Source organism: Labrus bergylta, chromosome 16, assembly GCF_963930695.1.
Source record: "Labrus bergylta chromosome 16, fLabBer1.1, whole genome shotgun sequence".
NCBI lineage: Eukaryota > Metazoa > Chordata > Actinopteri > Labriformes > Labridae > Labrus > Labrus bergylta.
In genome coordinates this window covers 17,331,773-17,345,515 of record NC_089210.1, presented here as the reverse complement: position 1 = coordinate 17,345,515, position 13,743 = coordinate 17,331,773, and the positions used below count along the sequence as shown (strand labels likewise).

General features: G+C 36.6%; 1 long non-coding RNA gene and 1 gene segment (V, D, J or C); both read right to left on the bottom strand.

Annotated features, from left to right (window-relative positions):
* Positions 1-3,754: 3,754 nt before the first annotated feature.
* LOC136182995 (uncharacterized) lies at positions 3,755-5,624 on the bottom strand. The gene is made up of 2 exons (XR_010668839.1): positions 5,199-5,624; positions 3,755-4,863 (listed from the first exon to the last, which is right to left on the bottom strand). It is a non-coding gene; the product is annotated as an uncharacterized lncRNA (long non-coding RNA).
* A 3,002-nt stretch (positions 5,625-8,626) lies between these two features.
* On the bottom strand, positions 8,627-13,538 carry LOC110006112 (immunoglobulin heavy constant mu-like). The segment is given in 7 exon segments: positions 8,627-9,142; positions 9,894-10,036; positions 10,548-10,868; positions 10,944-11,255; positions 11,376-11,660; positions 11,822-12,103; positions 13,463-13,538. Coding segments are annotated over 7 exon segments (1,419 nt in total).
* Between the last annotated feature and the right edge of the window lie 205 nt (positions 13,539-13,743).

The window sequence follows — 13,743 nt, the reverse complement described above, 5'->3', positions numbered from 1 at the left end:
CCAGACTTTGGAACAGCCTGCCAGAAGGGATCAAAGTTACAGAACCAGTTCCTCGTTTTATTTCTCTACTAAAGACATGCTTTTACAAAATCACTTAAACCCTGTGATTTCATTTTGAATCTTTTAACCTATTAGTCTGCTTTTGATGTCTGTTTGTTTTACTATGTTGCTTTAATATTCTGTATGCTTTTATTGTCTCAATTGGTTACCTGTATTGAAAAGTAAATACACAAATTAAGTATTATTATTATTATGAAAGCAATGGTGACCATGAAAAACAAAAAAAATATTGTCACTTTAAAAATAAACACATGCCAATTCTCTGGCTTATGTTTCTCATATTAAAAATATCAGGCATCATCAGTGCTCATGTCTGAGCTTTTGGCTTTCGGTCCAAAGTTTCCGTTCAGTAGCTGGATGAGGAAGCACCTGCTGTGGTGGAGGTTTCCTGTGTTTTACTTATGAACCATCCAAAGCTTGCTGACATTTCCAAAATCGGTTTGATTGTGTGTCTCGTTTATAATTTGAATTTCAAAATGTATGAGTTTTCTTTTAAAGTGCATTATAAGTTTTTGATAACAAATAGTATGTGATATAACAGTTATTGGATCCTTAATGTTTGAACATTTGCTTAAAATTAAAACCAACATTAAGTATGTATGTATGATAATGAGAATGATCTGCTGACTTGACTGTCTATTCGATTGTTTTGGTTGATTTAAAGTTGATTTAATTTGCTGATAAAAGTTTGAGAAAGATATCGCTTTACTTAGGGTTTTTAGTAGTGTTGTATTCAAGACCCCACTAAGTGAAACCAAGACATACCCAGGACCAAAGCACTCCGAGACCAAGACTAAGACATTTTGAGATCGAGACCGAATCAAGACCAAGACCAAGGCAGGGCGAGACCGAGACCAGACCATAAATATCTCAGAAAAATCATCATCTTGTGTGCAGGGGGCGTGTCACTCACTTAGACAGTAACACTGGGAAGGTTGCGGCTGTAACCGGGGTATGAAAATCAAATCATGAATGACTTGACACATTTTAGTTCTTTTAGAAAGAGGTGTTTTCCTTCTTATCCCAGTAATGATGTGGAAACATATCCTATCAGTGGTGGGCTTTATTTAAAGTCCCCGAGACATAGACAAGACAAAGTCAAAGACAAGACTGAGTCAAAATGGTTTTGATTCCGAGACAAGACCGAGACCTTCCAAAAATTGTCTTGAGACCGGTCTTGATTTAAAATCCGGAGTCCGCGCAGCCCGATACCGAGATAAGACATATTAAAAATGCTTTTGAATCCAAAATCCGATATTGAGACCAATATCGATTCGGAGTACTTCAACACTAACTTTTAGAATAAAGTTTGAAAAATAACACAATTATTCCACATTACTGCAATTTTCCACTATTTGATTAAATATTTCTGTTCTTCAGGGTCTGAAAAATATGGGCCTGGATTTGTAAATATCTTCTCCTTTTCCTTTTCCTTGGAGACCATTCAGTATAGACAGGTTTTTGTATTACAAGTTATCACTGTGCCCCCCGATACACAGTGTCACACACTCATACAAAAACCTTTGTCCAATACAGTTTGTGGTAAGTGTTATGTACCTTATCTCCGTCCCACTTCTTGTAGTCAAACCCAGATTTAATTGAATAACACTTTGGCACTAGTTTATTTTTATTCTATCTTTTGAACCTTATAGTTTCAGATTTCTTTAAAATAAAAATTAATCACAACTTCACTTCACACATTTACCTTACTTCTAGCTTTGCTTGTTGTGGAACCAGGAAGGTGATGTTTTTTGCACTCCGTGAAATTCAAACCGATTGTATTGAAATTTGGTCCAGGTACTAAGGGTCCACAGAGAAAGACCATTGGTGATGGGCAAAAAAAAATACAAAGTGCAAACATTACAACACATAATAACTCAATCACAACAAAACATCACAACAAAAATGCAACCTATGGAAGAGACACCTGACCAACAAAAACAAAACCCCAACAGTAAAAGAACAAAAACAAAAGTCAGATCAACATTAGAATTTGAGCAGCGTAATAACTCATAACTCAGGCAACACACTTCTTACCTGAAACAAATATCCAAATATGCAAGACCTGCACATTTTGTTATGCATTAACTAGCAAGTTTTTGCATGCTAAAATGCTGAACTAAAAGACACACTAAACAAACACTTTCCAGAGCTGGATCTATGTGTGCTGACGGTAGCTGCTGAGGAAGATGAATCTCCTCTGTTAATCACACTTGCACATTTGGCACAGTTATTCTGTGCTTTGTGCATATGACAACAAAATACTTTGTCTCGTTAATTATCACCATTTATTCAGTGGCTTACAAACTTGGACAGTGGCCTCGGCTGCTTTTGTGAATGCCTTCCTCCGTTCAGTGTATAACGGTTTCTTTATGTAGCAGGAAGCTGTCTGACCATCTGGTTTCATTTTCATCTGCTTGGAAAGACGTTTTTGTCATGGGATTTATCACTGTGGCCGTCATATCACACTGTGATATAACACCATACAAAAAACTACACTCTGTACACTGGCTGTCACAGCACAGAAATGCTTTAACTTTAAGTTTGAAGTTTTTTTACATTATGATTTAAAAAGGGATCAGCAGGTTGAAATATCCCAATGAACTGGTTTTGATAAGAACTGTAAAAGTGGAAAAAGAGCAAAAAAAACAAAAAAAACAAATGTATTAAAATGTGTAGAGGGCTGAAACCACGGACAAAAGACGTCCATCCTTTTGTGAATAACATTATTGCTCTGGCATACTTTGCATGTTTGGCAGTTGGTTTGTAAATTTCCCCTTTCTCTTTTCATTTTTTTATAAAGTTTGTCATAGGGTTATCTTATTCTTGCGGAAGAATTGCCCAAGGAAATGTGCCTGGCCTTGATTTATGAATACCTTCTCCTTTTCTGCAGACAAGGTGTCTGTGTGCTTCTGTTTAGTTGAGAATAGGTTTTTGTACGACTACATATCACTGTGGCTCCCACTCCATACACGTTGCTTCATACTCGTACAAAAACCTTAGCCTCATAGGGTGCATGGTTTGTAATGTTTGTACAGGAGTATCTACTTTACGACGGTTCCTTTTTATGTTAAACCACAACATTATGATAGAAATTTACACTTTCACACGTGCATTTGTCTAAGAACACATAATTGTCAATTTTTCCTGAGAGTAGATTTGTTAGATTAGTGTAGGCTTCAGAATGAAGTGTCACCTACGTACTTGTTTGAGTGACAGCATTTTATGAGTCTCTCTGCTGATGGAGGTTTTTGTCATTGGATATATCACTGTGGCCGCTGCTATATAGTACACTGTGAAATAGTTCCATACAAAAACTGCGCTCTGCACACTGGACATCCCGTCAAACAAATTCTAACAATTTAACAGTAGAACTTTTCACATTTTTTAAACAAGATAAGCGCATTCTGCAAATGTTTTACTGAATCAGTTTTAACTTTTAATATCACAACCTGCTTTGGGTCCCTGTCTAAAATTCATCGAATTCCATTAAACAGAATCATGACAATGAGCTGTAAAATAATCGAACAGAAGCAGGAACCACTAACCGGCAGGACAAAACTAAAGGGACAACACATAGCCTCAGACAGCACACTTTACAATCTCTACAACCTTCTTCCCTCTGACTGATCTCTCACCTTCAGTACTGAGAGAGCCATGTCAAGCTTTGTGCCCACATCCATTAGACTCATGAAAGGCTGATCTTTTTTTTTTTTTAACACCACTCTTTTTAACCTTTCTTAAACCTATTCATTCACCTATTTATCATGTTTTTAAGATATCCCACATGTTAACTTGAATGTTTATTATTTTCCAACTGTAGATTTTTTTTAGCATTATTTATTGCTAATCTGTCATGCATCTTTTGTTATGGCTTACAAGCTTCACTCACTCAGGACTCTTTGATTGCACTTTGGATGTTGATATGTTAGATGTGTGTGTGTGTGTGGTTTGTTTTTTTGTGCTGTGATGTCAGTCATTTCAGCCCTAACCCTATGCTTTCCTTCTAATAACAGTAATGACGTGAGAAAGAAGCCTATCAGTGGTGGTCTTGACTGTTCTTATATTTAAAATCTGGAGACCGCCGAGTCTGAGACCGAGACATGGCCGAATTAAAAATATTTTGATTCCGAGACGAGATAGAAATCTTCAAAAAAGTGGTCTTGAGACCAGTCTTGAGACCAAGACCAATTTCAAGTAGTACAACACTACGCAAAGGAGTTGTCAAATTGCTAGTCAGTATGTGAAAATGATCTTTGTTGATACTAATTGACAGTGGGAAAGAAGGCTCGTCTAAGATGCTCTGTTTTTGGATTTACACACACAATTTGTTTTTTCCCGTCCTCTCCTGAGTATCACTTCTGTGCTTCAACTCCGTGCATGAACAGGTTTTTGTATTACTGTAAGTCACTGTGGCTCCCCCCATACACAGTGCCACACACTCATACAAAAACCTGTGTCTGATATTTTGCATTGTTAGTTCTTCTTTTTTCCAATTCATTCAATTTAAGCATCAGGAGCAATCTAGACATTTTAGTATACTCTTTGAACCAAATGATTCTATGTTTCTCTTTTAAGCCTGATTAGGGGCATGGCTGCAGTGATGGGAATGTTTGTCTTGTGGTCCGTCTATATACCTAACATTAGTTCTGGCATCAAATTCTCAATTCAACAATTTAATGTTTTTCGATAAAACTCTGTTAAGACGTTCAGGGTACTCACTTTATGCTTTACCTGGACAGCTGCTCGGCCAGTTGTTATATTCAGTACACGCACATTTCAGCAATAAGGCCGTTCAAGGTGCTTCACACACGACATGCAGAGCATCATGACAAACGGAAAAAGAGACATTAAAAATGAAAATGTAAAGATCACTCAAATAAAGCGTTAACAATCACAAAGAAGATTAAATATGAATCTAGGTTTAAAAAAAAATTGCACACAGGATAAATCCAAATCAAGGTCTGGTACGTTGAGTTGTTAGGTTTTTGTCACAGGGTGCATCACTGTGGTTGTTATAATGCACTGTGATATGACTCAGTTCAAAAACTCCACCCTGCAGACTCACTTTCTCCATATACACCGTGCACATTTTCTTCTGATCTAGTTTTTAAATTTCATCATATGTTATCACTTACCTTAAGCATCATTTAGCTGTTCATTTAGACTTGTAAGGATATATTTCTTCTTTTTTTTTTCATTCTGTAGGATGACTGTATTTTGCTGAAGCCAAAGCCTCTCAGGGTTATATATGGTCTTTAAATACATCATTCTTTTTACAAGAAAAAGACTGTTTGTGTCTGTTGAGAGGTTTTTGTATTGGTGTGAAACACTGTGGCCCCCAGTGTACACAGTGAAACACCACAACACAAAAACCTTCAAGACACAGGGTGGCTGCCTCATCCTTTACTGCAGTACACAAAGCAACCGCTCTGGTTCTAATCATTCAAATAATGCAAAACTATTATAAGGATTTTTATTACCATTGTGCTTTTCATTAAATTACATTTCTCAATGTTAGGGATAACTATTTAATTCTGAACGTTAAAACTGCCAGAGAACGAAACGTGATCAGTTCTTATCATAGTGAATATCTGCACACTACTTTGCCAGCAAAGACACGTGGATTTTATCCCTGAAAACTGAAAAATAGATGGATAGATGGATATGCGAACACCTCCTTAAAATACACCAGAAAACTGAAATTATTAGGAAAGATAATTGAACTAAGTCAATCATTAATGAAGAGTCAAGTAGTTTAAAAAGAACAGCAAAATAATTTATCAAATATGTTTTTAACCTCAGAATGTGACTGTGCACACACTAAAGTATTTTCATAAAACTAAAATTAAACATGTTAGGTGATTGAAAATTGATACATGAAACACACCTACATGGGGGAACAGAATATAATAAAAAGTAAAGACATACAACATGAATGCTTTATTTTCACAGCAATTTACGCAGTGGCACAGGGTCTGTAGAAAACCAAGGATTATATCGCAGGGCAATGTATTAAACTGAATTAGATTTAATAAGTGACATATGCTGACTTTGATTGGTCAATGGAATGTCAAGTCAGAGCAAAATCTTCTACATGAACACTTATGTTATGTAATAAGATAACACAAGATATACTTGGGGAAATTTTCCTTGGACTCCATCCAATTGCAAATTCCAAGTTATATTGAACAATTACACAGAATAAAAAAATCAGCAACTACAGGCAGTTTGCAGTAGACGAAGGAAAATAAACAATTTAAGAGAAATTAAATTCAGTTTATCAGCTTGTCCACACACATTTGAACACATGCACACAGTATGGCAGTTTAAAGATTAGTATTTTCGTGATGTTGAGCCGGTAAGCCTACTATTGCCACAGGTTCTGCATATTACACTATCCTTCTGTCAACATTTTGCACTGTCTTTCTGAAAAGCTCCCTAAAGCATGTTTGCACTGTCATAATTAGCAGTAACATTTTACTAAACCTTCTGTTTGCCAATCTGATCTAATTTTTGATTTATCTGGAGCTTTGCTGACTGTACAATTAATTGGATTCGTATGGATTCAACTTCTATATTTAGTAATGTTATAGTGTGTAACACTGTTTCTTAGCCCCAACTTACACCAATAACTACAGTGACTAGAGTACATGACAAAGTATTTCCATACCTAAGAGACCTCTCAGTTTTCTAATGAAAATGTTAAAATGTAATAGATAGTAGAAATAGATCACTTAACATATTAAAAAAATAAAAAAGTAGAGGAGTGAGCAATTCTCTGCTTGTTTAATCTAATATTTCAAACTTCATTGTGTTCATTTTCTTAAAGCCTGTTTTTTAAGGAGATTCATCAAGAAAAAGGTGGACCCTAACTTTTATCAAAAGCTGAACATTTTATAACAGAAGACTCGAGTTGCTGCAGTTCAGTTTGGAATATTTTCTTGCTCTGTGCCTTCTGCCTAAACTGCTTTTTGCACAAGATGTCTTTTTAATGTTTTTATACTTACTATAAAGTCCCATGAATGTGTCAAATCTAAAAATGTCACACAATGTTACAAGATCTCACATAGTGGTGGTTTGAATACCTTTTACCTTTTTAGGTTAACTGCATCAAGACAACAGATCATTTTATGTGTTTGCCACTAGATGGCAGTCTTTGCTTACTTTGGTCAACTTTATAAGGCAGCATGCACGTGAAGCATCACAGCCACAGCTGCCAGAATAATCTCCCCAAACCCAGCCTAACAGAACTCAACAACAGGGGCCATAACACGCATTGCAACTTCAGTACAACAGGACATCACATATCCACTAAACACCAACCTCAACCCACTTCCCTCGGGTCGGAGGTACAGAGCACTGAGGTGCAGAACGGCTTGCCTTTGGAAAAGCCTGATCCCTGCTGTTAAAGATGCCCTGAACAAAAGGCCTCACTGAACAAGCCACAGTGTGAACTTTTGATTGATGTTTGACATTGTTTGTTTTGTGTAGAAACTGTTCTTTGGTTGGAATTGTCTGTTGGACAGAAAAGTTTTGTCAGTTAATGTTATCTCATGTTACCAGCCTTAAACTAAATTACTTTTTTTTTTTAGATTGCATCCTTGTTCGGTTTTCAAAAAGAATGTAAGAAGATAAATTAACAACTAAAAGAGAAAGAAACAATAAGAAGAGATAAAAAACAACGAGGGTTGATATAAGCTATAAGCGCTTTTACACCGCAGGTCACACCTACACATTCACACACTGATGGTACTGATGTCCATCAGTAACTAATCCCATTCATACACATTCACACACCACCAACGAAGCAGCGGGCGCAACTTGGTGTTAAGTGTCTTGCCCAGGGACACATCAGACATGTAGCTGCAGGAGCTGGTGATGGAACCCCCCACCTTCTTGTTTAGAGACGATCGACTCGACCAAATGAGCCACAGCCGCCAACACTTTTCTGTAGAGTTGTGCTGGTGGGCGGTGTCTACAGTGTGCATGTTTGCTTCTTCATGCTTGGATACAAACTGGTTTGCAAATGTATGCAGTGGCATACGAGTCTCTCACTTGAGGAAGTTTATTTGTAGCTCAGACAGTTTCTACAAAGTTTCAGTGCCACAGGTGTGGTCCCAGAGGTGCACAGAGAAGGGGGAAGTGACTCTCTAAAGATGATATTTTTAGCAAGGCCAGGAAACTAGAAAACCCATCTGAGCTTAACTGATAAAAGACATTTGCAAAGATCGACTTGATGTGGAGTTATTTTTGATGTTCTTCGATTCCTCAAAAGCTTTTCAAAACAGGCCCACCATCATTTATAGTCAAGGCCGCCCATAATGAGGGGAAAAGGGAAAGCTTTCTGGGGCCTAGCCGCACTGGTGGGCCTATTATGGTGAGGTAAAACATTGTCCATCCTCATTTTAAGCAATAAGTACCATTTATTTGAACTAAAATACTCAACATTACTTACTGACACAATAAAATTAGACATTTTATTTTGTGTTGCCTGTATCAAAATGCTATCCCCCTATTCTTAAAGTGGGATGTTTTTTTTAAAAAGGCGCATGAGATATATATATATATTTATATATAATCGTTTATTTGAATCAGGGACAGTGTACAAAAAAAAACATTAGTCTCAGAAGAGAAGAGATGCTTTGTACCAGATTTAGCTAGCTAGCTAATTTCTATCTGTTGTCCCTGGGCAGATGATGGCAACAGCAAAATACAAATCAACCAGTCACACACACACACACACACACACACACACACACACACACACACACACACACACACACACACACACACACACATTTCATAAGAGAGAAGAAGGACATAGAACAATTTACAGATATTAAAACATTATGTACAAGCTTCCCTGAAATGTAAAGACATGAGAACCATGGGTTTAGGTTACAGAAAATACACTTTAATAGGATTTTTAAACATCATATATGACATTTTTGAAATTACAATATACAGTAGTTTGTGGATTATGTTCATGTTTTTAAAACTAGATTAAAATGAAATACCAAAAATCACAAATTTGCTTGTCTGTGTTGTGCATCCGTTCCATCCCTTATTGACTCCTTATCTGAAAAATAAAGGAAAACAATATTAAAAAATACATTCATTTAACTTGTCAATGACACATTGCTGAACAGAGGCGTGATTTGAAAAGTCTGCTGCTTGTACAAGAATATGATTCATTTACAGCGTTTTTACGTTTCCTTGGTGATATTTTCTTGAATCAAAGTTCATATTAGACATACAAAGCATTTTAAAACAGACCTTATGGTCACTACAGACAGACGCAGTAGTGCCTTGAGCCTAGCAACAGTGAGCGTCGTGAGAGCTCAGTGAGAGCAGCTCTGAAATTGAGGTTGTGAACGCTGCCAGTACAAATAAAATAGGCGTTAATGGACACAGGCCTTTTTTGCATTTTAAAGTAATCTACCTTTGAATTAGTTCAATCAACCACATTAAATTCTCCACTCAGAAGGTAAACTTCACAGCCTTTTTTTTAACATGTCAAATTTCCTTTAGCTTAACGGGTAGATTCATTTGAAATACATCTGAACCAGAAGGGTTTGCAATCCATCACATGTACAAATAGATTCATCTAACTGTGTCGTGTCTTTTCATATCCTGCACATTCTGGTCTGTGAAGATCCGAAGAAGTTTTTACACGCGCAGAAAAAATTATGCTCATGAGTTTGTAAGTAGTATTTATATCGCTTACATCACTGACATTGATTTCATACCTTCCAATGATAGTAAAACTATAATACAACATACTGTATAACTCAGTAAAACTAATGTGCAGAAAAAGCCTTTACGTTTACCTTGACTAGGCTGATTATCATGCTGTAGAAGAGAGAGGCTATGAAGAGGAATATGAAAGAGGCGGCTGTGGACCACAAGCTGCTGAACTCATCCTCTTCAACGGCATCATGTATATTGTATTCACCCCAACTCACTTTTGACTCTGAAGGAAAATATAAGAGGTGGTTAGATGAGAGGTGTCTGTGTGTGTGTCTGTGTATCTTAACATAGTCTTTGTACGTTATGGAATAGTGCATATACACGAGTGTTTCTCTCTCTTTGACATGTTATATGGTAATTTCTCATGTTGCATAGTGAAACAGCAACATAAAATCCCTTGCTGTTTTGTGCTTGTTCTTCAATTTGTTTGATGTTATAATTCATTCATGAATATGTAACAAACTTTTTCTCAATGCAACATTTATTTGAAACACTCAGCACACATATCAGGCTGTTAGAGCACTTGACAAAGACAGATTAAAACACCATTTTATGACAAACAGAACAAAATTGAGACATGGATGTTGTTTTTTACAATGACAGACACTGGTGACATCACAGGGTGCACGTTTTAACATCACACGGTTTGCAAACACAGACAGCAGAACACATGAGCACTAAAAAAAACAACATTTAGAGCTAAGTCTTCTGTATGTCACATTCTAAGGAGTTACCCTGGGCCTTAGACACTGCCTGTGGATTCATGGAACTATTGCTGCCAGCAGGCCAGACGTTGCACGTGTACATGTGGTTGTTCCACTTGTCCTTGGTTGTGTAGTAAACACTTGTTACTGAGTAGCCTTGTTGGGTCTTCTGAGGTGGGAAGTTAATGCCATCAACATAGTTTCCAGTCTTTTGTCCAATGTACTCAGACCAGGCGATGTAGTAATCCTGCTGTTCAAGACTGGAGACCAGGCACACTAGAGTGACCTCGTTTCCTTTGCTGATTTCCTCCTCTGGGAGGACGTGGACGGTCACTTTTGTTTTCTTCCAATCTGAAAGAGACATTTGATTTAGAGAAGGACGTTCATTTACAGGATTTATATTCACGTGTAAGTAACATACTGTACCTCCTTTATGGACAGTCAGGTCTTGAATTACTGGTGTCATATTGTCTCTCATGGCAGAACATCTCACTTTGTTGACTGTCTGCCACTCTGAGAGACTCTGAGTCAACGTACTGATTTTGCTGTGTTGACCATTTCTGGAATTTGGCGTCGAAGTAATGGCATCAGACACATTGTGTTCATTAATTTGCCAAGTTATTCTCATGTCGTTTACAACACTACTGTCTTGTCCAGAAACGATACAGTCCAACTTTGCCTGGTTGTTGTTGAACAATTCTTTGGGACTTGGTTGGTTAAGGGCCAATGTGACAGCAGCTACAAAAAAAGAGAGTTAGAGGAATTCATCTCGTATCACCTTGATACTGTATTATTGTTTACAGTTTAGTTGTAATAAATAAACAGCAGTATTAGGATAGCATTGTATTAGACTTGTACCTTTTGAGGCCTTCTTCATATATAATTTGCCTTTGTGTGTCACCTCACATGTGTACACGGCTTTACTGTCCCAGTCTGTGTTCTTCACATTCAGAACACTGACAGCTGAAAACGTGTTCCTGAATGATTTGGGGGGCCAAGTAGTGAAGCCAGTTTCTTCTATTTCATTTTTCTTCCATTTTACTGTCAATTTTTCGGGGTAAAAATCATAAATTGAACACATCAGAGCCCGAATGTCTTCTCTTGGCACCGATACCAACGTTATCTTTGGAGGGAGTGTGTTGTCTTTTCAATTTGTAGGTGGGAAAGGAAGGAGAGAGGGAAATATTTTTAGATTTCATCAGAAATACATTGTATTAGAATCTTGGGGCTAAATGTAAAACTTAAATAAATAAATGCTAAAAACAAGAAAATGTATATGGATGAAATAAAAGGTTAAAAATCACCTTGCAAGTTGACACTTTTGGATCCTCCAGGATACGTCATAGAACAGTTAAAAGAGTTCCCTGAATCCCAGTCAGATTTGGATACTCGGGCCAGACTAAGACCTGTGAATTTGTTGTCATTGACAGTTGTAGAATATTGTACAGAAGGTAAACTGGTCCCGCTGTCATCCGTCCACTGGAAAGTACTCTTTGGGATGAAGTCATGAGCCAGACAACCAACAGTGATTTGATTTCCAGTCCCAGAGCCGCATTGAACCACAGGGAACAGAGTCGGTGCAGTTCCTTTAGAAAAGATTTTATAAAGCCAAATTAATAGAAATTACTGATTATTATCACAACTGCCTTTTTTAAATGCAAACAAAATAGATTTTATATTTTAATGACAGAATAACAAAAGGCAGACCCAAAGTGCTCTATGTTAGATCAATCAATCAAATAGTCAGAGTGAGGGGGAATGAGCTGCTGACCCTCCGCTTCCCAACCAAAGTCCCTACAGACTGAGCTACTGCCCGCCCCTATCTCATAACTATCTCATTGTTTTACATTATTTTGATGTTTAGTTTTAAGCGGCAATTTTTCCCCCCAATATTTTATTTATTCAGTCTATAAAGTATTAAAAATTAATTTTCCATCTTTATTAAAACTCACATAATCGTGGATACCAGATTGTCTTTAATAGACGGAAAATGGAGGTATTATGAAAACCCATTCCTTAAACCCGTATCCTTGTCAGAAAAAAATGTTTGAATAATATATATATATTTTTAAATTGTACTTAATAAAGAAACGGTTACTGATTAAATAAAATGTAGATAACGTTGATTCCAGAAATCCTCACACCTTTCAACTTTTTGAATTTATTTAGCCAGCTTGCACAGTAAACAAATATAAGACAATATTTTGAAAACAATATGAGAAAATCTAACATACATCTTATTTTTGTTTGTCTGGTCAACACCAGTCAACGGATTGGAGGTGAACATACTAATGAAAGAACCTCACATAAGCAAAACCTTAAGATGTCATGATAATAATATAATTTGTATATATAATGTATTAAATGAGTATTTAGAATATTTATGTAAGCCTATTGTTTAATAGTTGCCAATTTGTGGGAGAAAGTTATTTCATGAGCTATGCTCTCAATATCAACGATCAACAATTTAATCTTCATTGCGAAAATAAAGTCCCATGAAGGTCAATTTTCCTGAGATTTACTTTATATTTATTTCATACTTTCACACAGAGACCTTTCACACAGAAAACTTAAATATATCTCAGCTCAACGGTAGTCTTACCTCTCATCACACAGTATGAGGTCTTGTGAATATCCACAAAATTAAAAGTTGGTGAATATTAATGTGGGGAAAAAATTCTGAGGTCCTCCCCAGCAGCAGTTAAAATCCAGACAAAGTCATGTTTACTTAAAACCCTGTCCTGCATAGAGTTGTAATGCCAAGAAAGTCGTTTTCTAATGCTTTCAAGGAAACAGCTGCATTACCAACCAACTGTCTCTGCTTTCTGATTCTGCTATTTGTAAACCTAAACATTACGACCGGGTCCAACTTCTCAAACATCAAAAATCAGTTAAAAAAAGATAAATATAGTAATCACTAAAAATAAGGTTTTAAAGTGACTTACCTGAATTAACAGTGACTGCAGTCCCTTGACCCCAGTAGTCAAAGGCATCACAGTGATACATCTCAACTCAATGCTTCAACAAAAACCTGAAGAACCAGAAAAACACCTTATTAAAGGTTTGAAAACCACCAAGTCCTGATCTGTAGGAAACTCTAGTGTCCCCCTATAAGCGTATGTTCATGTTGAGTCTTTGACTCTTTTTAAAGTTGAGATTTACTAAGAATAACATTTACATACATGAACTACCTACGACTTCAAACTACTAAATAAACAACTTTTAC